Below are 27,990 nucleotides of genomic sequence, written 5' to 3' on the forward strand. Positions count from 1 at the left end.
AAAATGGTTCTATTTGGAAGTCTGACGTCTCTCAATGTAGCTTAAGTTTCGATCGGTCTGATATTAATATAATCCAAATAAGGACAACATCAAAGGTTTACAATAAGACACCGTTGTGGATTTTATTTATTTAATATGAACTAAACACTGCTAAATAATACTCTTGATCGCAAATTCAAAGTTTATAACGAATGTTTATATAAATATTCATACGCGGCCGCGGACATATACAATGTAGCTACTTCGTAATTCGGTTGTATCATTAGCTAAATGATCTCAATCCGATTTCTTAAAATTTAGGAGAGAAATACTCGATTAATGTAGATATAAGGTGTTGAGTTGTATGCATGTTAATTTTTGATTGATTGAATTAACAGCTGTATTTGCTACAGCTGTTATTTACACATCATTACTGCGTCACCTTTTTACGAAATAGCCAAGAATTCTGTGATAGAGTACATATAAGTTTATCTACATATGTGAGCAAAGCATATTGATTTTTTGCTAGAAATTTTTCGAGTAACAATCCTTGTTTTGCACGTTGCAGATTCGATCTCAGTGGTATTTCAAAATTTGACTAAAGCAGGGTTAAGTAAACTTTGTCTCTAAAGTGTTAGAGTGCAGATCAATTATTAGTCTGTTTACATTAAAATCATTAAAGAAATCAATTGTATGGGAACAGTGTAGTTTAAAACAATAGCAACAAAAACGAAATTGGAAAACACATGTATGTATATATGTCATATTTTCAGAGAGAGAAAAAGAAGAGATGTGGGTGAACTTGAACGATGAAAGAGAGAGAGAGAGAGAGAGAGAGAGAGAGAGAGAGAGAGAGAGAGAAAGAGAGAAAATTGGTATTTGGATACATGACACTAAGAATTATATCATATGTGTTACTCTTTCGGGAAGAAAGAAAGTGAAAGATGGACAGAGAGATGCATAAAAACAGAAAAGGAGAGAGAGAAAGAGAGAGATAATTGGTATTTGGATACATGGCACTGAAAATCATATATATGCATGTATTGCTCTTGGATAGAAAGAAGGTGAAAGAAAGACAGATGGACAGAGACGCATAAAACAGAGAGAGAGAGAGAGAGAGAGAGAGAGAGAGAGAGAGAGAGAGAGAGGGTTTTGTATCATCATTAAATTTTTGTTTTACAATCCCTGGTTATTGTTATTATATATGTTGTTTAATGTATTTCTGTTATAATAAATTATTGACACAATTTGACTTCTATAAACAAAATCGTATGAACAACAGTTTGGTTTCTGCCAAAAGGTGTTAAAAAAATATATATATTAAAATTTGTTAACCCCGAAAATAAAGCTCATCTCCCCGGGTCTTGATTTGCGTACTTTTTACTTAATCAAAAAGTACATAATTGACGTTACTTGTGTTCTTTTGTCCAAAGTTAAATCGAAAGTCAGTTAATATAAACATGGTCATTAGAAATTTATTGTTGATTTCGTTCCCATTACGAGAGTGTTACAACCCCTTTCAACCCTAAATACACAGTCTACTTTAAGAAAAACAAGTTTTTTAAGTTACTCAACTCGGCAGGAATCAAAGATCAAGTTTAAAATTAAAACTTGTTTGCAAACATGCTCCAACAAGTTTTTTTTAATTACTATAGTTAGATCTTCCACTTGATTAACATTATATTTCTGTTGAGCACTTGACCAACTTCCATTAGAAATTTACACCAACTTCTTGGAAAACACGAGTTCAAAATGCACCTGAACAAAAATTACTTTTATCTCCGTCACGCACAGCACGAATCAGGCTGTTGGTAACATCTCGTATTATAGATACAATTCATGTATGTTAACGATGTATCGTGCAGAAGTCAAGACCCTGACGCTTTTCATAAACAGCCGTAAATGTATCTACACCCTGAATTGGCCAGAATTAAACATTTCAACGATAGTCTCAGAATTTTGCATTTTTCATCTTTGTAGCCCCCCCCCCCCCCCGCACACACACACACACACTCACACACACACATACATTTTGTCATACATATGCACACTGGTAACACTAATATGTAAGTGCATACATGCATAATTAACAGATAATGAGTCTGAACATTATGACTGGTCCCTAACCTCCATAGCAATGCATGCCGTTGGTGTATTCTTATCAGCATTTGCATTCATAGATCTTTTTCTTTACTGTTCAATAAATTGTCAGATGCACACTGGAAACACTAATATGTTAAGTGCATACATGCATAATAGATAATCGACATCTAAATAATTTGGTCCCCAACATCCATAGCAATGCATCCTGTCGACGCATTCTTTGATTTACTGGATATATACATGAAAGATATTTTATCATTGTGACATACTTATAGTAATTTACTCCCCAAACTTTCTTATCACCGCTACAGGCAATGACCGAATTATATACTAGTATTTACCTAATGATTGTGAGCAACACATATGTACATGCACATATTTGCAGACTTAGGATTACAGTGAACTACCAATTCAAAGAAAGATAACTTTCAATACAAAAAGGTTTTTTTACCATGTATATTGATAAGATAACAAACGGAAAAAAAATCCCAATTTTTACAACATTTATACAGAAAAAATATAGCGATAAATATCACAAAAAATATTCAAAATAACTGCATGTCCATGAGATTGCAATCAGGTTTTCAACCATTTCCGCAAAATTCAATTATCTGCATTGTTGATATTTCGTAAACTGCATATTAATTAAGTCTTTTGTATTTTCTTTTTTTAAAGAGAGCGACTCCAACTTCTCTTCAGTTCCCATCCTGAGGTTTGCTTTGCATCAAAATTTGTTTCCTGTAATAGAAATAATTGAACTTCATAATATATCACCAAAAATACCAAACAAAACCCCCAAAAACTGTGAACCAAATAGATATTTCAAGCTTTTATTTTAATACCAAAAGTACAACGCGAAGTTATATTGAAGTTATAAATATAGATATACTACCCCCCCCCCCCCCCCAACGGATTAGGATTTTGAAGATTTTGGAACATTCAAATTTTGTTTGTTTTGTTTTTTGCTTGTCAAGATTTTTTGGATGAGTCTGCCCCCCCCCTCCCCCCCCCCCCCACTTTCAAAAACGATGCTACGTGCCTGCGATATGAGGAAAGAGTTAAAGCTATAAACAATGAAGTGGGTTTTGGGCAACAGGTACTTGATTCGGTCATAAACAGTCATAAACGTTTGCAGAGAGGTTTGTATAATGTGCATGTATGTGTCAAAGTCCGTTTTTGAAAGTACCATACATTGCAACAATGCAGCTAACATTAATTCAAATACATGGACCCCATTACCCCATTATGTCCTTTAACCCCCCCCCCCCCCCCTTCATAATATGTATAGAGATTAATATAACGATCGATGTGGAAGTCCTATCTTATACAGCGATTGTGACATGCCTATGACTTGCTATTCGCAAATCAATCTGTGGAAGATCAATAAATTAATTTGGAGGCGCGGGGATGTAAAAAAAAAAATCAATTTATAATATATATGATATGCATGAAGTACATTATGAATTATATAAACGTGCCAGTTGTTCTTAAGGAGTTGGTTGAAAATGCATTTTTTTTGGTTTCAATAAATCTAATTGACAGCAATGAACAGGCCCTCGGGGCATTCGTGCAATATGGTCGATAAGAACATATTGTTCAATGGTTAATTAAATAAAATCACATTGATAGGTCAATGAACATGATAAATAAATATTTGTACTTGTTTACAAACACAGTAAGCAAAAGTAACATTCAACATGCATATTAAATGTTTAATGTAAGTAAAAAGACACCTACATAGTCCGGGGTTATTTTTTGTGGTGCTGGTGATCGGGCTCTTTCTCCGACTTGTGAGCGCTGTTTATGAGATGCTCGGCGATTTTACGTGTGTGTTCTCCGTGCTTCTTGTTCTGTTCTGTTTCAGTCTTGCTTCGTCCGGGCTTGCCACCACTCTTTCCATGAGCGTATTTATCCTGCTCAATATTGTACTTGTCAAACTCGTCCATGTATTTCTCGTCTTCCTTCGACATGTTTACCTTCTGTTGTCTTCTGCGCCGTTTTACACACACGTGGCAATGACCGATTATCAGAGTTATCTCTCGTAGAAAGTTCTCGTAAGGTTAACGAGGGGGTCAAAAAGAAGAAGATATGTGGTCATCTATTACATTAATAAGAACTTAAAGAAGGCTATTTGGTTGTTGCCAGTTTTAGAAGAAAGTGTTCCCATAGTACAAATACAACGACCACCAAGTAAAAGTTATCACAGGTCAATATTCGATCTCAAAACCACTTAAATTGTTGGCTATCGAAAATATTTACAAGGAATTAACCAAAACTGTTCTCGAACTGGCAATGCATATTAATTAATTGCCATTGTATGGCCCTTGATCGATTATGCATCTCCGCATTGGCAATTTTGTTTACTAAAATAACAACGTAAATAATTGATCTTATGCATAATGTTAACTGAGCCTGGCAACTGTCCGCACAAGTACATGACGTAAATATCAAATTTATTCATCAAAGTTTTTTTAAAATCATACTTACATCGTAACTTGTATCTATCAGTCTATAGAATGTAAGTAGCAAAATTTCTTAACAAATAATATTTATATAACCATATCTATAATTCAGAGGCATGTGATATATTTCATTGAGATACTACATGTATATAGTTATTACCGGCCAAAACTGTCCATTCCGTGAAAGAACTGCATGATCAAAGAATCACAAATCAAAATTAACCCACTTTATGGTATTAATTCATTATATTACTTTTAACTACAAATCACATCGGATATAATCAGTGCATAGATTAAGACAAAAATCGGTGCTTTATATGGAACATTTTTAACTTATCCAAATTCTAATATTTTAGTTTTAATATCTTAGATATGTATAGATTCTCTGTCTATCCAATCCATAACTCGATTGGATCACTTTCAATTATTACGTTAAACGGTTTTAGATTTTGTTCTTCTATCAAACGTGTGCATCGATCCAAAAATATTGAATATTTGTAGATATAAATGTATATTTAGGAATCCTTACATTGAATGGGCAAAATTTTAATGCCAAAAAGGCCAACATTCTCTGAGGAATCGTTGTTTACATACTGGATATGTCCTAAATACATACAACGTTTTACAAAATTCTGTGCAGCGGTTTAAGAGAGTTGCGCTGAATCCCCATCTCCTCAAAAGAAACAAGAGGCCCATGGGCCACATCGCTCACCTGAGGAACAATAGGTATGATAAAGTCAGCTTAATGGAGTCATAATACAAACAATCTGGACAATGTACAATAATACATGTAGATCCTGTATAAATAAAATCCATTTTTCCCCCTTGGAACTCGGATAGCCCTGATTGCTGCCAATATTTACAAGAGCAGACTTAAATCACCGCTCCTGCACATATATAGGGACTCAAAGTTACGCAGGCAGGGATGACCACACACCTACGCAACTCACAGGTACCAACGTTAACGCAAGCAGAGATAACGCAAGCAGGGATGACCGCACACTTGCGCTAGTAAGGCCAGAACACCAGAAGGGATGACCATACACTAGTGCTCCGCCGCAACCACCACCAAGACAAGCAGGTTGTATTAATGCGATACAGGGCAGGAAGGACCGCACACTCTGTATCGTAGGTTAGAAAAACACGAAGATTAGATACAGCAGGGATGTCCACACCCTCAATCTCTCCGTACCTGTTCAAGTTTAACCCCAACCGGTCGCTCGTCACAATGCAATATACACTGTCCCTATATATGTGCCATCTTCGCTAGCCAAGGGTTTTCGGTCCACTTTGCTCCCCATAAACCCTTGGCGGATTTCATTACGAAAACTCGGTGACAAGCTCCGTTTTATGATTGGCTGCAGCTGCGAGTAGCTGATCCAATCGCAGTGCTTGTAAATATAAACTTTAAAAGAAAACACATGTGTGATCTTTGGTAAAACATTCGGTGCTTTTAACAAGTTGAGGCACAAGTTCTCGAGTACAATGCCTCCCCAACGATGGTCTAACCAGATCGCTTTAAAAACCTATATATTTTACTGGGATTATACATAGTTCTGCAAACTTGTCAAGGCTCGCGTGAATGCATGGGAAGTAAACATGGCGAATGTAGAAGTTGCCTATCCTGTTAGTATATTCGTTCCTGCTTATGGTTATTGCTTTTAAAGGTTCAATGAGCTCTGTTTTATTTTATTTTTTTGGTTCGCATTATTCACGACAAAGATAAAGGGTTTTATGGCATGAAAGCTTTCGTATAAATCGGCGACTTTTTCACTCCCGGTACAGATCCTTACAAAACACTACGAATAAAACATTCCGTGCTTTCCCATGGTTATAACTTAATTCGTATTTAATAGCATCGTTAATTATGTTCCGATATTCGATAGTCAACATGTTTTCAAGTTGTATTAATGCCATAGTGTATAAAAAAAACGTTGTTTAATTCGATTAAAATGTAAATATGCAAGGGGCGCAACTCAAGTTGCTCGCTAGATAGCGCCACCACATCACCGAGTTTTCGTAATGAAATCCGCCAAGGGTTTATGGGGAGCAAAGTGGACCGAAAACCCTTGGCTAGCGAAGATGTATATGTGCCGGCCTAAAATAATTCATAGTATCTAAAAATTGGAAATCAAAAATAAACAAACTAATCCGGCCTAACCCAAAACTACTTATGCAGAACAACTTATATACATTGAATATTTATTATTGTATAAAAATAATCATCACAATGATTGGTTAACAGTGGATGCATTAATTAAAATAATCAAGAATCAATAAATCAAGGGCAATAACTCAAAACAGTAATACAAAAAGATTCTAATGAAAAAATAGCTGCCTGCTTCAATTTTATAGTCATATCACATGTTGAGTATTGCAGTTCTCAAAAAGATCCTTTACAATTGTTTATATATGGGATATTTAGCTACATCAAACTCTGAACCTTCTTGTGAGGCCGAAGAATTGTCCTGGAGCCAAAGTCTTAACAATTATAAAGAATCATCTTGCTGATTAGTTTCTGAGAAGAAGATTTTTAAAGATTTACTCTATATAATCCTATGTAAAATTTTAACACCCCCCCCCCCCCAATGTGGCCTCACCCTACCCCCAAGGGTCATGATTTTCACAACTTTGAATCTACACTACCTGAGGATACTTCCCACAAGTTTCAGCTTTCCTGGCTGATTAGTTTCTGAGAAGAAGATTTTTAAATATTTACTCTATATATTCCTATGTAAAACTTCGACCCCCCCCCCCCCCATTGTGCCCCACCCTACCCCCAGGAATCATGATTTTCACAACTTTGAATCTACACTACCTGAGGATGCTTCCACACAAGTTTCAGCTTTCCTGGCTGATTAATTTCTGAGAAGAAGATTTTAAAGATTTACTCTATATATTCCTATGTAAAATTTTAACACCCCCCCCCCCAATGTGGCCTCACCCTACCCCCAGGGATCATGATTTTCACAACTATGAATCTACACTACCTGAGGATGCTTCCACACAAGTTTCAGCTTTCCTGGCTGATTAATTTCTGAGAAGAAGATTTTTAAAGATTTACTCTATATATTCCTATGTAAAATTTTAACACCCCCCCTCCAATGTGGCCTCACCCTACCCCCAGGGATCATGATTTTCACAACTTTCAATCTACACTACCTGAAGATGCTTCCACACAAATTTCAGCTTTGCTAGCTGATTAGTTTCTGAGAAGAAGATTTTTAAAGATTTACTCTATATATATTCCTATGTAAAACTTCTACCCCCCATTGTGGCCCCACCCTACCCCCGGGGGTCATGATTTTCACAACTTTGAATCTACACTACCTGAGGATGCTTCCACACAAGCTTCAGCTTTCCTGGCTGTTTAGTTTCTGAGAAGAAGATTTTTAAAGATTTACTCTATATATTCCTATGTAAAACTTCGACCCCCCATTGTGGCCCCACCCTACCCCCGGGGGTCATGAATTTCACAACTTTGAATCTACACTACCTGAGGATGCTTCCACACAAGTTTCAGCTTTCCTGGCTGTTTAGTTTCTGAGAAGAAGATTTTTAAAGATTTACTCTATATATTCCTATGTAAAACTTCGACCCCCCATTGTGGCCCCACCCTACCCCCGGGGGTCATGAATTTCACAACTTTGAATCTACACTACCTGAGGATGCTTCCACACAAGATTCAGCTTTCCTGGCTGTTTAGTTTCTGAGAAGAAGATTTTTAAAGATTTACTCTATATATTCCTATGTAAAACTTCGACCCCCCATTGTGGCCCCACCCTACCCCCGGGGGTCATGAATTTCACAACTTTGAATCTACACTACCTGAGGATGCTTCCACACAAGTTTCAGCTTTCCTGGCTTTCTGGTTTTTGAGAAGAAGATTTTTGAAAATTTCTCGAAATTTTTCATTAATTTCTAATTATCTCCCCTTGAAAACGGGTGTGGCCCTTAATTTTCACAACTTTGAATCCCCTTTGCCTAAGGATGATTTGTGCCAGGTTTGGTTGAAATTGGCCTAGTAGTTCTTGAGAAGATGTTGAAAATGTGAAAAGTTTACGGACAGACGGACGGACAGACGGACGACAGACAAAATGTGATCAGAATAGCTCACTTGAGCTTTCAGCTCAGGTGAGCTAAAAAGAAGAAAAGGAACCCAACAAAACAGAAAAACGGGACCGGCGAACGTGTAAAAAGCATTGTTGCGTGCATGGGGTAAAACCACATGTACCATACGTGGAAAATATATAGGGCTGTCAAAGATAGCTAGAGAATTGGCGTTTTCCTTATAATAGTATAATCTTTAGACCAGTAGATCTTTTATCAGTATATGACTAAATTGAGCATGGCTCTAATCTACATAACTAAGAAGTAAATCTTGGAGTGAACAAGGAAGCACCTCTCTCTCTCTCTCTCCAAAATTACTTTCCATTATACTTTGGTCATATGTGTAACAGTATCACTTGTACACCTGTATCCCCCCCCCCCCAAAAAAAAAAAAAAAAGATTCAAGGGGATGTCAAATGATTTATTTAACAATTAAAATGTCTCAAGTTAATAAAATTACATTCGTGTGAATGTCAAAATATTAACAGCAAAAATGCCCCTCTGTCCATCAATATAAAAAAAATAAAATAAATAATGATGGACACCAGAATGCAAGTCTCTCACTATATAAACAAACCAATAGGAAAAGACAATGGATTAACATTCATGAAGAGATTTTATCACAGTCTGGTCACAACACTCAAACAACATAAATAAAAATAGCTTTGCGTCATGATAAAACTTCTGGTAAATAAATAAATAATGTTTAAATATAAAAAAAAACCCTGTTTAAAAAATTGAGTGTTTGTAGTAAATTTGAGTTTTAAAAAATCAATGCTTTTATCATCATCCTTGGCATTCTACCTGGTAACTTAAAGCTAGTTGTAAGAAAGAAGAAAAATTTCTTGGTGCAGTGCAAGATGGATTATATTTGTGAAACAACATGTAATTATCTGCAATCAAGGCGGATTGAATACAGAATGGTGCTTAATTGATGTGTTGATGAATGCATTGACAGTCTTCATAAAAACATTTTAAACTCACTGGCCAGCAGGATCAGGGGTCGATCTGTCCACAGGTACAGGCCCTTCCAAAAATTCACTGACCCCACATATTTTAGAGCCCATGTCATGCAATAATGAATGTACGCTTTGCATTAAAAAAAAACTGAAGCAAGCATCCAACTATATTAATCATTAGTTGGTATCTTTTCGTGTTTATGTCAAAATCTATTCAAATTCAATCAAAATCCTGCATAAGATAGCAAATGAAATAAAAATAAAAATAATTTCAAACTAGGAAAAGCTAAGGGCAGCCTTTTAACAAATATACCGGGTATGTACATGTAAATTTAAGGGAATGTTAAGAAGTCATATATATTTCAACTACATGTACGTGTGTGTAATTTAATTAGTACAAAATAATACTTCGGTCAATTTTACGGTTTGGCGAACAAATACCCTGTTTCTTAAAATAAGATTTTTTAGCACAGTATCAGTGTGATCAAGAGGCAATCAGTTTTATACACAACCAGTGCAAGTATATATTAGCGAACAATAACAAATGGACGGATATCTGTTGATAAGTACATATTTTCAAATGAAAATGAAATACCAAGAAATAAAAAAAAAAATTACATGTCATATTTACATTCAGCATCAGGGAACTGATTATGCATCATAACATCAATACTGACAATAAAAGTACATATCTCATATTCAGAATACTAGATAACTTATCTAAAATACACTAAATAAGGAGTTCTGTACAAACAAATTTAATTGAATTGAATACCAAAGGTAAACAAGACTTTAATTGTACTCCAGCAACATGATTTAGAATGCAAAAACAATCTATAAAATTGTCATAAATAAAATCTTTAAAGTCAGCATTGTAAATAAAAGGGAACACATTGATAGGGTCTGTGAGCAAACATCATAATATATCCTCATAATGAAAATATAATATCAAGGAAATGTGTGTTTCAAAAGAACATTTTTTTTCCTTCTTCTAAATCCTGAAGGACAGATACGCAAGTGAAAAGCAGTAAAGAATAACATACATATATACATAACACAAAATGTATAAATGTTTGAAATAAAGCATGTGTCAATATACTAAGATTGTTATTTTTACAAGAGTACACATGAACTGGATTTGTTCTGGCTCTTAATGGCCTCAGATGTCTGTTTCTTAGCTTTGGGGTCTTCCTTTTTCTCCTTCTTTTCCTTCTTCTGTGGTGGTTTCAACTTAGCCCCTCCCTCTGATTTAGCTGACTTGTTAGAGTTAGCAGATGATTTCCTTTCTTTCTTGAGTTTATCAGCAGATGATGCTTTCCTCTTGTGTAATTTTTTTTTACCAGTGCCCTTTCCTGACTTTTTCTCATCATCGGAAGAGGACGAAGAAGAAGAAGAAGAGGAAGATTTAGAGGAATCAGAGGAGGTGTCATCTGTGGTCAGAAAGAAATAAAAGCAAGCATGATTTTCTGTGTAGTTTTGTACAAATTGGCATGTAATATTATGAATCATTCATGTTGAATTTCACATATTGACAGTAAGGGATATTTTGTGGAATATTCATCAATATTTGTTGTTTATACCAATCTTGATCACTGGCCTGTAATGAACTGTATACAGGGTTATTTTTGCCCCGGTTTAATTTTCACCCTTCTTCACTTGCAAACAGTTTTGCCCCATTTTAAATTCGCCCAAACACAGTTGTCTTTAAAGATAAATAATTTGAGATATTAGAATTCACCTAGCCTTAAATTTGCCCACTGACGATGAAAGCAAAAAGGGCAAAAATAAAATGGGACAAATATTTTCCCTGTATATGAATTTACATATCCTTGAAATTTTGATTTTTTCTCTAAATCCACAAAAATCGATGCCCATGACTTAAAATGAAACCATAGTATTTATATCATTTTTTATCAAAAGCAGCTAAGGAAAGAACAATTTTGTCGGGAAGCAATCATTTGACAATCAAGATAAGAAATCCAAGTCATTGTTAAGGGAAGATGAAAAAAATAAAATTGAAGTAATTGTAAAGAAAATGTATATAATGTATATAAATATATAATCAATTTTTCTAAATATACCAGGATTCGATGGTCAAATCACATAGGAAATCCTGACCAGCAGAATATAAATGTTTGAATAATTGATGCACAATTGAATAACTATATAGGTATTAATAACATTTTTGTACAAATTGATCCAATGTCTCTCCCAATGTTTAGCAATACAAGTATACATACATGTATGTGGACACATAAGTGAACAATAATATTCAGCAAGCTTTTCTTACCAACAAGCCTCTCATAATATTTGCCAAGTGAATATACATACTAAAGCCATATTAGAAAAAAAAATTCCTCCTAAAATACGTACCAACTATTTACCTTTTTCCTGTGGGATAAGGGCGATGCATTTCTCGGCGGCATCGTTTGTGGGAGCATAGTAGATCTTGTGAATTAGGTCGGTGGTCAGCTTCTTCTTCTTGTGTTTGTCTGCTTCCTCCAACATACGCTTCATGGCAGCCTGTGATTACAAATATTCAAATTCTCCTTTAAATTAAATATCAATCTATTTTCATATGTCAAACAGTTTAGCTCATTTACAGAACTAAAATTCTATCTTGTAATAATTCATAAAACATTATTTCTGTTTTATTTGTATTTTTCATAGTAATTAATTATATATGTACATGTAATTTGTTGCATGAAAAAGCCATTGACATTCAAAACTAGATGCTGTCATTAGACAGTAATACCCGCACCATGTGTTTGCCCCTAATTAACACTGTTTTGTACCAGTTTAATTAAAAATAAAGGCTACATGCAAGCTCCGGTAATACAATTAAAATTTATAATTTTCATAACTGAAGGATGAGATCCCTTCCCATATGATAATACACATCGTGACATGAGCAGCACTTTATGTGCAATTTGGGGTAGAACTGTTTGCAGTGAATTAGTTAGGGGTCCAGAACCCCCCCCCCCCCCCCTCCCCATGAAAATTCATTTATATCAATTGTAAAATTACCAAAAATACACATTGGACCCCAGTGCTCTTACAGACATGTAAACGCTTTAACCCATTGCGCTTCAATGCTACATGTAGGTAACATTATTTGGGGGGTAAATATTTAATCAATATTTAATATACTTTATTGTTTATCTCAATAGAAAGTATACATGTACATCACAATATGCAGGTGTCCTGCACCACCTTAAAGCTGTTATTTACCTAATAAAATAGTGCAGGTGGATTTGAAGAATAGGTCATAAAAATACATGCATGTTACAAATGAATGATCTTTGTCTGAAGTTACGTACACAACACAGGTCTGCATGTCTCATTAGCGGGTACTAGTTTTACCCAGCTCTTCGATTAGATGGGATACATGGGTGTTGCTAAAACGCGGAACGGAAAACGGAATGGAAAGCGGAACGGAAGGGAAAACGGAAATCTTATCTAATGTTATTTACCTCATAGATTTGTTAATCATGCTAAAACGATATACTTTATGTACCATTTTAATTTTTTTTGAAAGATTAGCAATATTAGATTATTTATTCAAGATTATTTATTTCCTCAAAATTAACAGTACATGCATTGACCACTATATTCTGTCCCAAAATATCCTCGATTCACTGTTTGCTGTATATTTATTAATACCTCAGGGTTCAAGCGATTCTCTTTTAGAAGCATTAAACATACTCATTATTCTTTCTTTAAAACGTCCTCTCTAGCTTATCAGCTGGTATAAATACACGGCTAAAAATAAAGAAGTCTACGGAGTTTTGCATTTCAACAGACCCGGATGATAGTGTTGAAAAATTGTGCAAGGTCATCTGAGTGACTTCCAAATGGAGAAAAGATGTCAACATTTTCCATTATAAATCGTCCAAATGTGCTGCATGAATATTTTGGGATCGACAGACTATAGTCCCAATATATAATCGGAACATCAAACCAGGCAACGTCTAGAGCTCTCTATTTGGATCATATGTATATAGCTGGAGGGATAAACAACTGCCAAGAAATGCAAACGTAAACAAAATTACATTGCTAAAAATACTAGTTCCACAAATTACCGGGTATTTTAATGTTTACTGTATTTTAATTTATAATGTCGTCAGTCCTACGGTTTTTTTCTTCCATCTCAATGATACTGTATCGTCTGTATGATAAAAGATCGTCTAGAACACCGAAAATTCAATTTTGATGTAAGTATATACATGTACATCATATTTGAAATATAAAAATACTCAAAACACGCATAAAACGCTTTCACTAACTGCGTACGTTACGCTGATATGCTAGCAATACCACATAAGAAAAATAAGTAAAAAGTTATAGCTAATTTGGTCGTTTAATCATGTTAATGTTTCACAATTCATATACATTTGATTTTTCCGTTTCCGTACTCAACTAAAGCCGAATGAATACAATGCTATAATTGATTATAGACATTCATATGAATATTAATAAGATAACAATGTGTTGATAATCATTCATTAGATATAAATAAAAGATACAAAGTAAATCGTTTCTGGCCAGTCTATACCCTTTGTAAGCGATAAACGTGATGATATTTTCCATTCCGTTCCGTTTTCCGTTCCGCGTTTTAGCTACACCCATACATGCATGTCTGTGTTTTCCGTATGCAGAAAAGGATTATTTAAGATCAGCTAAAGGAATTCATTATTGTGTTTTAATTGGATTATCATTATGATGTTGACCAATTTAGGTAAGCATAATACATGTAGTAGCAGTAGCACAATATAATGAGATGCCAGCATACATATATAAGTTCTACTTTCACTTTCTAAATGTGATCTCCCTTTGACAGCATACTGTATCATCGTCTTTTAATATTTAAATAAGCTTATCATCGTTACCTATCCTATCGCATTTGTAAAGTTTCTGTCATTTTAGTTGCAAAAGTTATTTTTTTTTTCATTTGTCAGACTGCATGCAGTATTGAGTTGACCCCGTATTGACCCTGTATAAACAATTTCTTATTAAATTTGTGTATTACATGTAAGTAGGTGTAGACATTTTTATATGAGTTATAATAGGAAGGAAGGAGTATTTCTTTCTTAATGTATTATAATGCATTATAAACAATGTAGGTCAAGGGATGACCTTATGGGACTGTTCTGACCCCACGAAACAGGAAAATACAAAATATCTTCTAATGTCATTATGATGCATCAAATGGTGTAAAGTACATTAATGACCCCCAGGTGTTGTCTTTAACCCCCCCCCCCCCCCCTGCCTTTATGAAATAGGAAATGATATGATACACTGTATATTTTGTTAACTTCTGAGATCCTCATCCCTAAACCATATAATTTATTTTTGCTCTTTGTGTCATTGCGCATAAAATTGTATGTAGATTATGCCCCCTTGGAGACACCCTGACATTTTAGAACTAGAAATAATAATGTATTTTATCTTATTCATATGTTATACAGTAGTGTTTGATCCATGTGGGTAAATCTTAGCCTAATGATGTCACTGCTTTGTTTAGGAGACTTTACAATTGCCCCAAATAGGCGAATACACATGGAAGTGATGCATATAACATTTTGTTTATAAATCTTAAAAATTGAATTAAGAAATGATTTAAAATTTGCTACTGTACACATGTAAGAATGTATTAAGAAGACTGAATCTTTATAACCAGGTTAGATTGGGGGGGGGGGGGTGAATGTGGAGTATAAACATTTATAATTTGAATCGTTTATTGTTATTAATTTTAACTTGTCAATAAATACTACTTATTGATCCCAAGGTAGAAATATGACCTCTGATCATATCTCAATAGATCATTTGTCAATTATGCAAGGTGTAATATAATTTTTTTTAAGAATAACATTTTTTACCAGTTTATAAAAGTTTTTAGACACCCAAATTATATTTTGATTTTAATAGATCATTCGACAAGGGAGGGGGGAGAACAGTTTATATTTGAGTTTGTTTGGGAGTGGGGGTTCCAAGTCATATATTTGACAATTTTTTAATGTAATTTAAAATAAGACTAAGCCATATATACTACAGTCATGAACATGAATAGACTATAGAACAAAACACAAACTAATACATGTACATGTATATATACATAGGAAGTATTACAAAACAGATGATTGATCTATATATGGGTGGTTCTTAAATTGAATCATATATCATGTACATATTATATTATTGTTTCTTTGTTCAAGGCATTTAAGATGGTATGTAGGTCATGATCCCAAGTGCTCTTCCTGAAATTATTAAATATCATAAAAACCATTGAGATCCCCACCTTAATCCAAAGATATTATTCCTCCTTAGGTCATGAAGGCGCATCAGATCATTATGGCATGTAAGTCATGACCCTAAGGGGTCATCCTGACCCCCTTAGAATCAGAAATTGTCAATTATCTTTAAATTATTGATGTTTGATGATCCTATCTCTATTTAATCTTTATTATTAAGTCTCCCGAATGAAATTTGGAGACTAATTGTTTTCGTACGGTTCTTAATACAGTACATGTATTATTATTCATCTTCTTTTTCTTCTTTCCTGCTCTGAACTTGTTTCTCAGAGATGGCTGAACAGAATTGTACAAAACTCTAGGATATATGATAGACCTGCATATCTAGTAAGGCCTGCATATTTAGTTGTGCACCCTGGTTTGATTTTTCTCATTTTGGGTTAGACAACCACTTTTCGGGGGAGGGGGGGAGGGGGGTGTCAAAAGGGTGGGGGGTCTAACATTGAACCTTGTAGGAAGAATCGTAGACTCTATTGTAAATGGTAACTTGAAAACCGACAAAGATAATAATATAGGGTTTTCATAATCATATATTGGCTGTTACTGGCAATATATAGGGTTTATTAGATCTGACCCCTGGGGTCATCCCAACCCCCCAGGAATTTGAAATTACCATATATCTCAGAAACTGTTATAATCATGACCCCTAAACCATATATATTCATGTTTCTGATGTCAAGGAGCATCAAATGTTATGTAGGTCATGGGCCCTGTGGGTGGTCCTGACCCCCTCAAACAGCAAGTCCCTTAATATCTTCAAAACAGTTGAGATCCCCACCCTTAAACCATATATATTCTTGTTCCTTGTGTCAAGGGGCATCAAACGGTATGTAGGTCATGGGCCCCGGGGGTGGTCATGACCCCTCTTGAACAGGAAGTGCACGAATATCTTGAAAACGGTTGAGATCCCCACCGCTTAACCATATATATTCTTGATCCTTAAAGGGCATCAAAAGGTATGTACCGGTAGGTAATGGACCTCAGGGTTAAATTTAATTTTTCAAAACTGTAATGCACATCTATGGAACAGTTCCTATCATATCCCAAGATATGATGTGTCTATCCATTAAATCATAAAAGGAGTTCTAGGATCTATGTTTTTTTGAAGTGATAAACGTCAATTTTCTGCTACTTTTTGACTCCCTGGATGAAATTTAAATTTTGAAAACCTTACTGCACATCTATAGAACAGTCCCTATCATATCCCAAGATATGATTGTCTATCCATTAAATCATAAGAGGAGCTCTTGGATCAATGTTTGTTTTTTTAGTGATAAACGTCAATTTTCTGCTACTATTTGACTCCCTGGATGAAATTTAAATTTTTAAAACCTTATTGCACATCTATAGGACAGCCCCAATTATATCCCAAGAGATGACGTAGCTACTCCAAAAGTTGTAAGAGGAGTTCTGGGAACCGTATTTTTTTTGCAAAAAAACGTCATTTTTTGTTGCCCACTGATCCCCCTAATAAAAAAAAAAATTCTGGAACCTGATCACGCCTCAATATGACACCCCCAATCATATTCTAGAAGATCATTTGGCTACTGCCAAAAAAAAATGACGTTTTTGAAACCAGTTTTTTTGTAAAAAAACGTCATTTTTTAGCCATTAAATGACCCCCAGGACAAAATTGAAAATTCCGAAACCTTATTGCGCATCTATAGGATACCCTAAAACATATTCCAAAAGATGATTTGTCTACTGTTGAAAATGTAGGAGGAGTTCGAGGAAGAAGGTTTTTTGTGAAAAAACGTCATTTTTTACCAATTATTTGACCCCCAGGACTAACAGAGAATTTTTGAAACCTTTTTACAAAACAACATGATACCCCAAATCAAACTCCAAGAGTTCAGTTTGCTGGTTTGTAAGATGTAAGAGCAGTTTGAGAAAGTAAAACGTGACAGACGGACGGACGGACGGACGGACGGACAGACGGACGGACGGACGGAACAGGGTAACAACAATATACCCGAACTTTCTTTAGAAAGTGCGGGTATAATGAATCCAAATATATAGTATATCATGTCATTGTGAAAGACAACTAGGGGTATCAACCACTGATCCTTTCATATAAACCTCAGTCGATAATTGTATTTCGAATTTTCAGATATCTCTCAGTTTTTCCTTCATCCCATCAAATTAAATACATGAACCATGGTATATACAACAATGTTTGACTACAGTAAAGAGTCTATATACCTACTTCTACCCCAAAAATTTGTTATTACACATAACGAAAAAAGTTAGATCCTCACCAGTTTCTGTTCCAGATGCTGGGTCTTCTTCTCCAGCATGGCACACTTCATCATGTACTTGACTTTCTCTGGGTCCACTTTCTTGTTGTTAGTGTTCACATTGTGGGACTGACCTTTCGTCATGGCCCCCTTGATCATGGCGTCTTTTGTGTTCAAGTGTTTCTTTTCCTTGGGTGGCTTCTGTTTTCCCCACACCTGCAGCATGATGGCCCCATCTTTGAGGAATGTTAGGTCCTACAAAAGCGGAAGAAAATATACTGGTAAATATAGAATCTCAAAATACATCTTCACATGTATACATATAGTTTATTGAACCTAACGGTAACCAATATACTATTTATTGTACTCTGTCAATAAAGCTCAACTCACAGTTTGTATTACATGTACATACATAATGCATTACATTGTATAATGTATTGTATGATGCAATACATGCTGTTAGTTCTTGAGACAATACAGCTCTTTATGTTCGATACATAATTAACAAATTTCGTTAAAAGAATTTAAATGAATGTCCAAAACAGTATAAGACTCACCTCAGCTGTGGCCTTTGCAAATCCATGCACCTGGTTGAAGGCCCACTGGGGATTGATAGTATTGCCCAACTTCTTAGTCTCAAATGGTTTTGGCTCATGGTTGAAAATATACTTGGCATACAAATCCTAAAAAGAATTCCAAAATATGATAGCAGAGACAAATTTTACAAAGCTGTAGCTCTTTAGGTATCAGAAGGGTAAATACTCTACACACTTGATATTTTTAACATTAGCAAAAGCACTTGTCAAGATATCACAAGAAAATCAATGCATGATCATATAAGTCTTGCACTAGCTTTTCAGTTCACAGGAAACTCACGGTGAATTTTGATGGCAGACCCATGGCATTTTCTATCTTCAATTTGAAGTACACTTCTTTGCCCTCAAGTTCTGATGGATCCTCTACAAAAACTTCATCCTCAGAAAGCTCTTTTCCTGACTTGTTACAGGGGACGAGTTCAATCTGAGGAAGGAAATATTTAAGTTCTTTATATAATAAGGAAAAACACAATGAATGCAACCTACTTTATTGATATGATATACCTTGCAGATGATCGAAGAATATATATTATAATAATTCTTTTTCATATCATTCTCTTTGAAAAAACTTGAAATTGATAGATTTAGGAGCAATTGTTTTCTTAATGTGTAACAGCAACATTGAAACCAAACACGAGTTGGTGTATGAATTAAGAAAGAGGTGTGACTTACATTAACTTTTCCGACTTCATATCCTCTGAAGTCAATGACATCTAATTGTTCCTTCATGGCAATCTTTGCAAATATAATAATGGTACAAAGTGAAAAAGTTTTCATCAATCCATTTGATTTAATGTATCGATTTGATACATGAATTAAATACTCAAAAGGCCAGTAAGATTTTCTTTGGAAATAAAAATTGTACAAAGAGATAGAAATAGTTAGACATACCATGTAGGAGGTGGACTGTAGCCAAATCTTGACACTACCAATGTGGAACTCTGCATTGATGTCATCAACAAATGGATCCTTGTCCTGAAATAATAAACCAGTTAAATGTGAAAAAGCATCCATAAGTTTTCCTTATCTGTTTCTACATAAGTTTAACACAGACTTATTTTCATTTTGTATAGAATTCATCTAGTATATCTTGTACTCACAGGGGGCAAGTCCCAGGGGTCATCTCCATCCAAGAAATCATTGTACATCTCCTGCATAACGTACTTCCTGTTCATGAATTTGACCTTGGGCCATATCCACTCGTGTTTGGTTTCAATGTTGGTGGCCTTAATCATGACTTCCGTTCTACCCGTCTGTTCCCCTCGGGCCTCAGGGGAGACAATCATGGACTCAAACTTCATCTTCTTGTCCAGCTCCTGACTTATTGCATTGGCTTCCTCCACAGCTGGCATGATCTCCAACATGTCTTCTTGAAGCAAGGCATCCTCTACAAATCGAACATTCATTGGTTAAACAAGTCTTTCTCCTCAACATTCTGAAGTCTTTTGGAAATGGATTATATTGCTGATAAATAGCAGTCACTTTGTGATGACCAAATATGAACTCAATTACTGTATAAAATAATTGTTACAAAAAAAGAAAGGAAATTGTAGCTAAGGAATCATTTATCAATATATACTGGTATTCATTATAGAAAATGATAAACAGAACCTGCTGTTATTGCTAATATCATTTTTTCTGAGTTTAGAAGAGGATTCATTGCTAGCTACACACCTCTTGATTTGTTCTCTCCACTCATGTCAAATCCAGACTTTTTGGCCACCTCTTCTTGAGCCATCTCAAATGTTACTTCAGGGAACTTCTGCTTGGAGGCATCTCTTTCTTTGGGATTCACAAAGACAAAGTATTGGGTGGTTCCAAAGATCAGTCTGTAAAAGAAATAAACAATCCAAATCTTACTGATGAAACATCCTGGTAAAGCAATTAAACGACAAAATCTCTTGTTTTAATCTCAATTACAAATAAATGACGATTTCTTAAAAAATTAATATATATAAATTAAGTAAGGTGCAATGTAATTGTTTAAAATTTAAATAATGCAACATTTGGTTGATGAATTTCTTGTCATCACTCTGTGAATCCTTTTGTAGAGGTGATCTTTACCTGTCGTTGTGGTTGAGGGCTTGTTTGGCGACAACAGCCTTTCCATTCTGCAGCAGACGGTTCGTGACCTCACAGGGTTCAATTGTGAACTTTCCACCATCATCCTTAATGATTGCATGTTTGCCCGCCACACTGAAAATCACAAATAATGAAATAAAATACATGTTATATTAGATTAATTGTTCTAAAACCTGATCATAATTTTGTTGTATATTCTTCATACTGAATGTTATTTGATAATTTTTTTTTTTAATAAACAGTTATTTGTGGGGCTCTAAGTTTGAGATTCATGCTAAGTATATATACATGGACGGTAAATTCCTTACTTTATGCGAGTACTTATTTTTGCTTGTTACATTCAAATTGCGAGTATATAAAATCACGAGCACCATTTTTTAAAATTATCTAAAATAGTTCTAACTGTCTGAAAAATAACAGTGAGATTTTAAAATACACGAGGGCTGCTCCTCACGAGGGCTGCTCCTCACAACTTTACGCGAATAATATCTCTTCGTGTTTAATAAGGAATCTACAGTAATTGAAGAAAAGTTGGACAAGACTTAGGCCATTGATACCTAGCTACAATTATGCATTTCTAGCAGAATATTTCTACATGGTCACATCTAATTTGAACATGCTTTTACAATAATCAAGGAGCAAGCAATCAATTACATTTGGTCACATTATACAAGCTAGATGTATTGTCAACTATGATATGAAAATTTTGTATTTTATGATGTAAACACATGAAAAATATATTCTATATACAAAATGTATGCATCTACCATTATGTAATAGCTTTATTCAACAAAATCACTCTTATGGAAATGCATTCATACATAATGTCAATGGAAATATATATACATGTATATACATAGCTAATCTATATGTACTTCAAACAAGAAACATCGGCACTTACTATTCTATTTGATCTGTAATATCATATTTAATATTATCAATAAGTCATTCACAGTTTTATATTTGGCATTCAACAGCTCATATACAGAAGTTCAATGAACTATCTAAGGTTGATTTACTCTCTCTTTCTCCTCTCTCCCGCTCGCTCTCTCTCTCTCTCTCTCATCTTCCAATAAGCATAGTATCTGTGAATAATAATCCAACTCAATAACTTTCTATTCTATGATTTCAATCAGAAGTTTAATGCAATATTGATACCTTGGTCCTTTAAACACAATGTCTCCCTCTGCTCCCAAACACACTTCTGGGGCCTCTATAAAGTGGACAATGTGACCTGACAACTGAGGGTCAAGGTTCAAGTTTGATAGATGGGGCACTGTCTTCTTCTTCTCAGCAATGGCAGCAAAGTCAGCACCTCCTCCTCCCTTCATTTTCAGAAAAAAGACTTTATTTTAAAACAAGTAAGGGGCATACATGTAGGACAAAACTATTCATCTCTTAAATCAAATCAGCAGTTGATAACGCACGTTATCCGTCTGAATTACAAATTAATGATTAAAGAATTTGAAATTTCTGATGTAGAAAATATCAGTGTGACAAAGTTATTGTCTAACAATTTCATAACTACCATATATAGGCAATCGAAATTACCCCTTTCTGTTCAGCCTCTTTCAATTTCTCCTCAAAAGTTTTCTTCATATCTTCCATTTCCTGGGCATTCTTGTCCAGAATTGACTGATACTGGTCCTCCAGTTCTTCTTTAATCTGCTTTCTCTCTGCATAGAAAAATTTGAATAAATTAAAAAAATGATAATCAACAAAATGAGCCAGAAAAAAAGAGACATATCCAAAGATATTACCGGTAGAGATGCATAGAGTGAGAGATTGCAATTCATTATACTAGTATCTTTACAAGAAACCATTATTTATGATGTCGACTTTCAACTGCATGTCTTAAACGAGGATTCAAATTCTAATGATTCCATAGGATACATACTGTTTACAGTTCATAAAATGGAAATACATCTGTAGATTACCTTCATCAGTCAAATCATCGTCTTCCTCCCCAGCAACCATCTCCAGATTCCCAGAGGCTAACATGGCCTTCAATTTCTCGTTCTCCTCCTGTAGTTCACGAATCAGCTTCTCTGTGGGGTCCTCATTGACGGAGGCACTGTTCTTGATCTGCTTGGCTCGGTCAGCATACCTCAGGGTGGAGAGGGTCTCGTCGAAGTTGATGTCGGCGGGGGACAGGGCAGCAATCATGATGGTCTTGCTGTTCCCCCCCAAAGCATTCTTCAGTAGTTTGGTCAGTACAGAGTCTCTGTAGGGAACTGAAATTGAAGATAATGGCATTTAAACTTCTCTATAAGTAGAAATGTACAAGTTACAGGTAATCTGAAAAGAACAAAGAAAGGTGCAAGATAACAGAGATGTATTTGTGATCTGTACATCTTACTTAGGAGGGATTTTATATATTGTATTTATCAAGAGAGAAATTTTAACTTCAACTATCAATTAAAAAAAGAGTTTTTAACCTCATGTATTTTTTTTTCAAAAAGAAGTTTCTACCTGGGCTAATTATCAAGAGAGGGGTTTTTAAAATTCTTAAGTATTTAACAGGATAGGCATTTTTACCTCGGGTATTTTTTCCGGAGGACCTGTCTGCCAGGGCAGCGATGACGTTACCCAGACAGGACAAAGACTGGTTAATGGCGGCACCCTCCTTCAAACGGTCACCAGTGGCTCCTGTGCTGTCAGCTCTCTCACTGAAATAGCATCAATGGCAACCTTTATTCAGTGAATACCACAAGTAGATTTTATTTGTAAAATGTTAAAAAAAAACTCCCTAGGTGGATCCTACTTGCTTAATATGAACATGAAAAATCAAAATAGTTGACATTTAATTTCTCTTGCTGCTAAATTAATTAATGTTATTTCCAATTTGAAAAGGAGAGTAACTTAATTTTTGAATTTTAATTTGTCTTTTGGAGAATTGATCTTATTTGCTAAAATCTTGACCAAGATGTTACAAATAAAAATTTCTTTCTTCTGTATAATTTTTAATATTATTCATGCATTCATTATCTGCTGTACCTGCCAGCCAAATCCACTAGGTTAGTAACAGCTGTTTTAGTGGTGTCTTCTCCTGCAGCATTCTGGAATTTCTGGGTGAAAGTAATTCCAACAATGGTGTGGGCTCGACTGAAATGAGAAACAAAATGAAGTTTAATGAACTCTGACCAAGAACTTTAATAATTTGAAAGAACATTGGCTTCGCTTGTGCAACTGACACCTTTTTATTTGTTAATACAGGTAAGAAAACCAAAATACTGAATAGGGATATAATACTGTGCACTATCTGGGTTGGTTGGATTCACTCACCTGCTGGTGGCATTCATGTTTGTGGAGGCTACAGTTCTGTTCTGAGTCCCCTCCTCCATTCTCTGCTCAATGTCAGAATAGTTACTGACAGGTACAATTTTCAGTCCATCAGCTGTAATATACAAATAGGGAGATGCAAAAACCTCCTAATTCTCTCTCTCTCTCCTCTTTCTCCTCTCTCTCTGAATGGATTACACTATATAGCTGCATACACTTTTTGCATATTCATTTAATTCCTTTCACTTTATTTGAACAAAGTCTGTGAATAACTCATTTTATATCAATTTTTATTATTTGTTTACCATAAAATCCTAGCTTGGGATGCTGTCGGACCTTCAAACCACTTTTCTTTCGTGAACCATCCAAAAGGTCACGAACTTGTTCATTGTAGATTTCCAACATGCTGAATGTAATCTATCACCAAAAGACAGAGCAAATTAAAACTAAATTTGCACTTCATCTATTCCATTATTTTTAATTAAAGTTTCTCCAAAAAATGAAGTCTTCTTTTACACAAAAGGACACTAGGGGTTGGGATGGAATTATAGATACCTCAAACTCAGTCTTATCTCCTTCTGCCTTCTTTGCTTCAATTTGTTTGAAGACATCATCACAGAACAAGGGCACAATACCTGTACATCAAATGATTTAAAATTAAAATACTGGTACAGGTACATTAAAAGATTGCAGATGTCAATGAAACAGAAATGATATCTCATAAAAAATCTAGTTTTGTTTGCAACTTGTGCTGCAATATACACAAGTCTGCAGTATTTCCAATTAATTATAGATATTGAATGTACAGAATTTTTTTTAATTTTATACTAAAAAACTTGATACCCATAAATTGCAATTACTGTTAATCATGAATTAATCAATAATTAAATTATTAAAATTAAATTTAGTAAACTCAATTTGACAATTTAAAGTTCACTTTGAAGGTGATCATGCAATGAAAATGCTGTTTTCAACAAATTGGTTTGCATTTTTTTCACATTTTCTCAAATAAGATAGCTTTGATTTTAAAAAGATATATTTTTTTAATTAATTTATACCGGTAATTGCCATATGTTTACCTTTGTTGATTCCATATCCAACCACTGACCAACTTTTCCCGGATCCAGTTTGTCCGTAAGCAAATAATGTGCTGTTATATCCTTCCCACGCATTTTTCAACACAGCTACGCCTAATGCATCATACACTTTTTTCTATAAAAAAAAATACATATTAACAATGACATGCTTTCTTTGTAGATTCTCGTTGTGTATATACATGTACATTGTATGTATAATTGCATAAATGTTTATAATTGATTCACACCTGGTCAGCAAATTTTTTGCCATTTGGATGGGAGGAATCAGGGCCATAGTATCCATTACTCTCTTCTTTGCTTCCATCATGAGACCAGAAGCTGTAATCAAATGTGAATTTTCGTGGTTCATCGCTTCCAGAGGGGTCTGAAATCTGGGTTGTCGCCCCATTCATTTCAATGATAAGCGTGGCATTTCTCTCCCTTTCACGTCGATTGTAAGCAGTGTTAAGGCGTAACTAATATTTGGGATAACTAGATTTTTATCAAAACATATTTGTAAGAAATTTGATGCATAACATTATATCAACATTCTGTAATCCTCTGCCAAAATAAATATGCAACCAGTCGAGCAAATTCATGCTTTAAAAAAAAAAACTACAGTAAGTACTAAGGGGAATGGATTTTTATGCTTACATACTTTGATTTACATGTACACCGATCATAAACTGCGTAACGCTGCATCCCTATTTTAATTATGATGCCACTTATTAATTTGAATATTCCGATAATAAAATAATTATATATATGTGCAAACCGTAATTTAAGTCCTATAAATACATGTATTAAACTTTTGATATGCCGACTATCTACTATAAAGCTTATAATGGTACTAGTTATTGAAAAATTACATAACCTCAATACACTTTAGCACTACTCCAGTACATATGCAACTGCAGGTCCAAGAAAACAAAATGAATGAATAAAGGATATGAAAGGTCGCACTCTGACGGCAACTCGGACGTTTTCCTCCGGCATGATGATCAAATTACAATTGCTTCTCCAACTTTTTAGTAATTGTTCACAAAAATATCACTTTATCAATCAAAATAAGCCGGTGCACTGTTGATCATTCACAGAGCAGCCATACTTATTTCTCAGCTGTTAGTAAACGATTGATTGGTTGCTATAGTGCGCGTCATTCTTCTTGGGGCCACGACGGGGTACCTGCTTCGAGTATTTCGCTGTGACGTATGAAAACTGATACGTCACAATAAGTCAAAACGTCAATGTCATATAAGACATGGCTGGGGGAGGGGGGGGGGGGGGGGTGTATGTGAATTTTTAATCAATATTTATAAACGTTCGCAATATTAAACAGATTAAAAGAGACTGTAGAGTGGAATATTCATGATAGATCTGTTACAAGACAGAACATTGGTTTTAACGGTTTTTGACGTGATATTTTACGTACACTTCTATTTATCATTTTTAATATGTGCAAATGTATTATTATAAAAGTTGTTCGCATGTTAAGTTTATTCCAATTATGGGTATGTTAGGCATATGAGTATAAAGGATCCAGAAATATAGTCTCATTATAATATCACATATAATAAAACAATATCCACGCAAGGTACATGTACTATTATACATATGTACACTCAAAACAGGTAACGTGCGATAGTAAGTGTACAATTCAATTCAATTTCAATTCAATTTCTTTATTAACCAATTAAGGGCCCTCAATGGGCAACATGAAGACTGTTGACATACAACATCCAATGAACATAAAACATTCAATAAACATATACAAGAGGGAAAGAGCTGGATGATTGAAAGAGCTAGGATGCGAGTTACTTCCACGTATGATATATATGCAGATACGTGTGAAAGTATCAATATCATATGATTGCGATATTCACAATTCCTTTCGAACAGGACTTCTACTATATGGAAAAATGTCGAGGCTATTTTTTGTGATAGTGCAATATTTATTAATTATCAACAACACTTTAAGACACAGCGCACTAATTTACCAACATTAATCCCTTACTTTGCCCCAGTTTAGACCTAGGTATTAGTTTTGACGACGACGTACACAAGTATTTCAAAATGAGCGTTAGAAGTTTACGCGTAATGACTTTTAAAAAGCTCTTTGTCACGACGAAATAGTCATGGGTATAATACAAGGTTGATCGATATATCATAATACTTAGCGTGATCTCCAAGATTTTATTAGATTCGTTTAATTAATTCGTGTGCATTATGTAACTTGGCGGAGTGAAGAATTAGATCGAAAAGAGCCCGGCAATGTGCCAATATATTTCCATTTAAAGATCAATCCACTTTTTCATATCGATGTATTCGGAAAAAAACATATGTAAAAAAGCTTTCAGTATTAATAAATACGTCGTTCCAGCAAATTTCTAAAAGTATATTTACTAGTAATCAATACAACATCGCCTTCTCAACATATCAATTATATATCTAATACTTTACGGTTTGCTTTATCGGCGGTTTATGTTTGTTTAGGCATAGCTTTTCAGGGCCGGAGCGTGGTTTATATTAAATTGCGGTTTATTATTTTTTTATGTTAGGGGGGGGGGGGGGGGGGTAGGGGGTGGGAGTAAGATGGGGTGACACTGACGTCGAAAATATTTCCAAAAGAAGAATGGGGGACTCTTGAGTATTTGAATGTCCCAATAAATTACATGCATCTTTGGAAACCAATTTGACTTTGAATATAATTGGGATTTGGCTGCGGATGTAGAAGCTAGGTTGTTTTTGTATTTTAATTTGATTCAGTTTCTAGCTTGATCTGCATTTTTTTTT

General features: G+C 34.7%; 1 protein-coding gene and 1 long non-coding RNA gene across 3 annotated transcripts; both read right to left on the minus strand.

Moving 5' to 3' along the window:
- Nucleotides 1-2,570: 2,570 nt before the first annotated feature.
- On the minus strand, nt 2,571-4,079 carry LOC109618989 (uncharacterized). The gene is made up of 2 exons (XR_002199827.3): nt 3,820-4,079; nt 2,571-2,820 (listed from the first exon to the last, which is right to left on the minus strand). It is a non-coding gene; the product is annotated as an uncharacterized lncRNA (long non-coding RNA).
- Nucleotides 4,080-9,054: 4,975 nt separating this feature from the next.
- LOC105330231 (kinesin-like protein KIF28P) lies at nt 9,055-26,341 on the minus strand. 2 transcript variants are annotated; one of them, XM_066084371.1, is made up of 21 exons: nt 26,148-26,341; nt 25,446-25,651; nt 25,201-25,333; nt 24,677-24,756; nt 24,427-24,538; nt 24,125-24,236; nt 23,837-23,944; nt 23,378-23,508; nt 22,777-23,073; nt 22,391-22,515; nt 21,998-22,164; nt 20,822-20,953; nt 20,432-20,586; nt 19,858-20,144; nt 19,649-19,732; nt 19,430-19,492; nt 19,038-19,181; nt 18,719-18,844; nt 18,183-18,416; nt 11,998-12,136; nt 9,055-11,043 (listed from the first exon to the last, which is right to left on the minus strand). In XM_066084371.1, the coding sequence occupies exons 1-21, from the start codon at nt 26,191-26,193 to the stop codon at nt 10,727-10,729; spliced, it is 3,198 nt and encodes a 1,065-aa protein (XP_065940443.1). In that variant the 5' UTR covers nt 26,194-26,341; the 3' UTR covers nt 9,055-10,726. The 2 variants fall into 2 exon arrangements, with proteins under 2 accessions (XP_065940443.1, XP_065940444.1); XM_066084372.1 differs by having other exon boundaries at nt 10,901-11,043; nt 11,987-12,136.
- Between the last annotated feature and the right edge of the window lie 1,649 nt (nt 26,342-27,990).

The sequence above is a fragment of the Magallana gigas genome, chromosome 5, assembly GCF_963853765.1.
Source record: "Magallana gigas chromosome 5, xbMagGiga1.1, whole genome shotgun sequence".
Classification (NCBI taxonomy): domain Eukaryota; kingdom Metazoa; phylum Mollusca; class Bivalvia; order Ostreida; family Ostreidae; genus Magallana; species Magallana gigas.

What these genes read in the sequence shown, in the direction of transcription:
- LOC105330231 (XM_066084371.1), bottom strand. Translation starts at nt 26,193, where the DNA reads ATGCCGGAGGAAAACGTCCGAGTTGCCGTCAGAGTGCGACCTTTCA. An exon ending in GCAAAAAATTTGCTGACCAG is followed by an intron (nt 25,334 to 25,445) that starts GTGTGAATCAAT and finishes TTTTTTTTATAG; the next exon opens with AAAAAAGTGTATGATGCATT. An exon ending in GAGATAAGACTGAGTTTGAG is followed by an intron (nt 24,539 to 24,676) that starts GTATCTATAATT and finishes TTTTGGTGATAG; the next exon opens with ATTACATTCAGCATGTTGGA.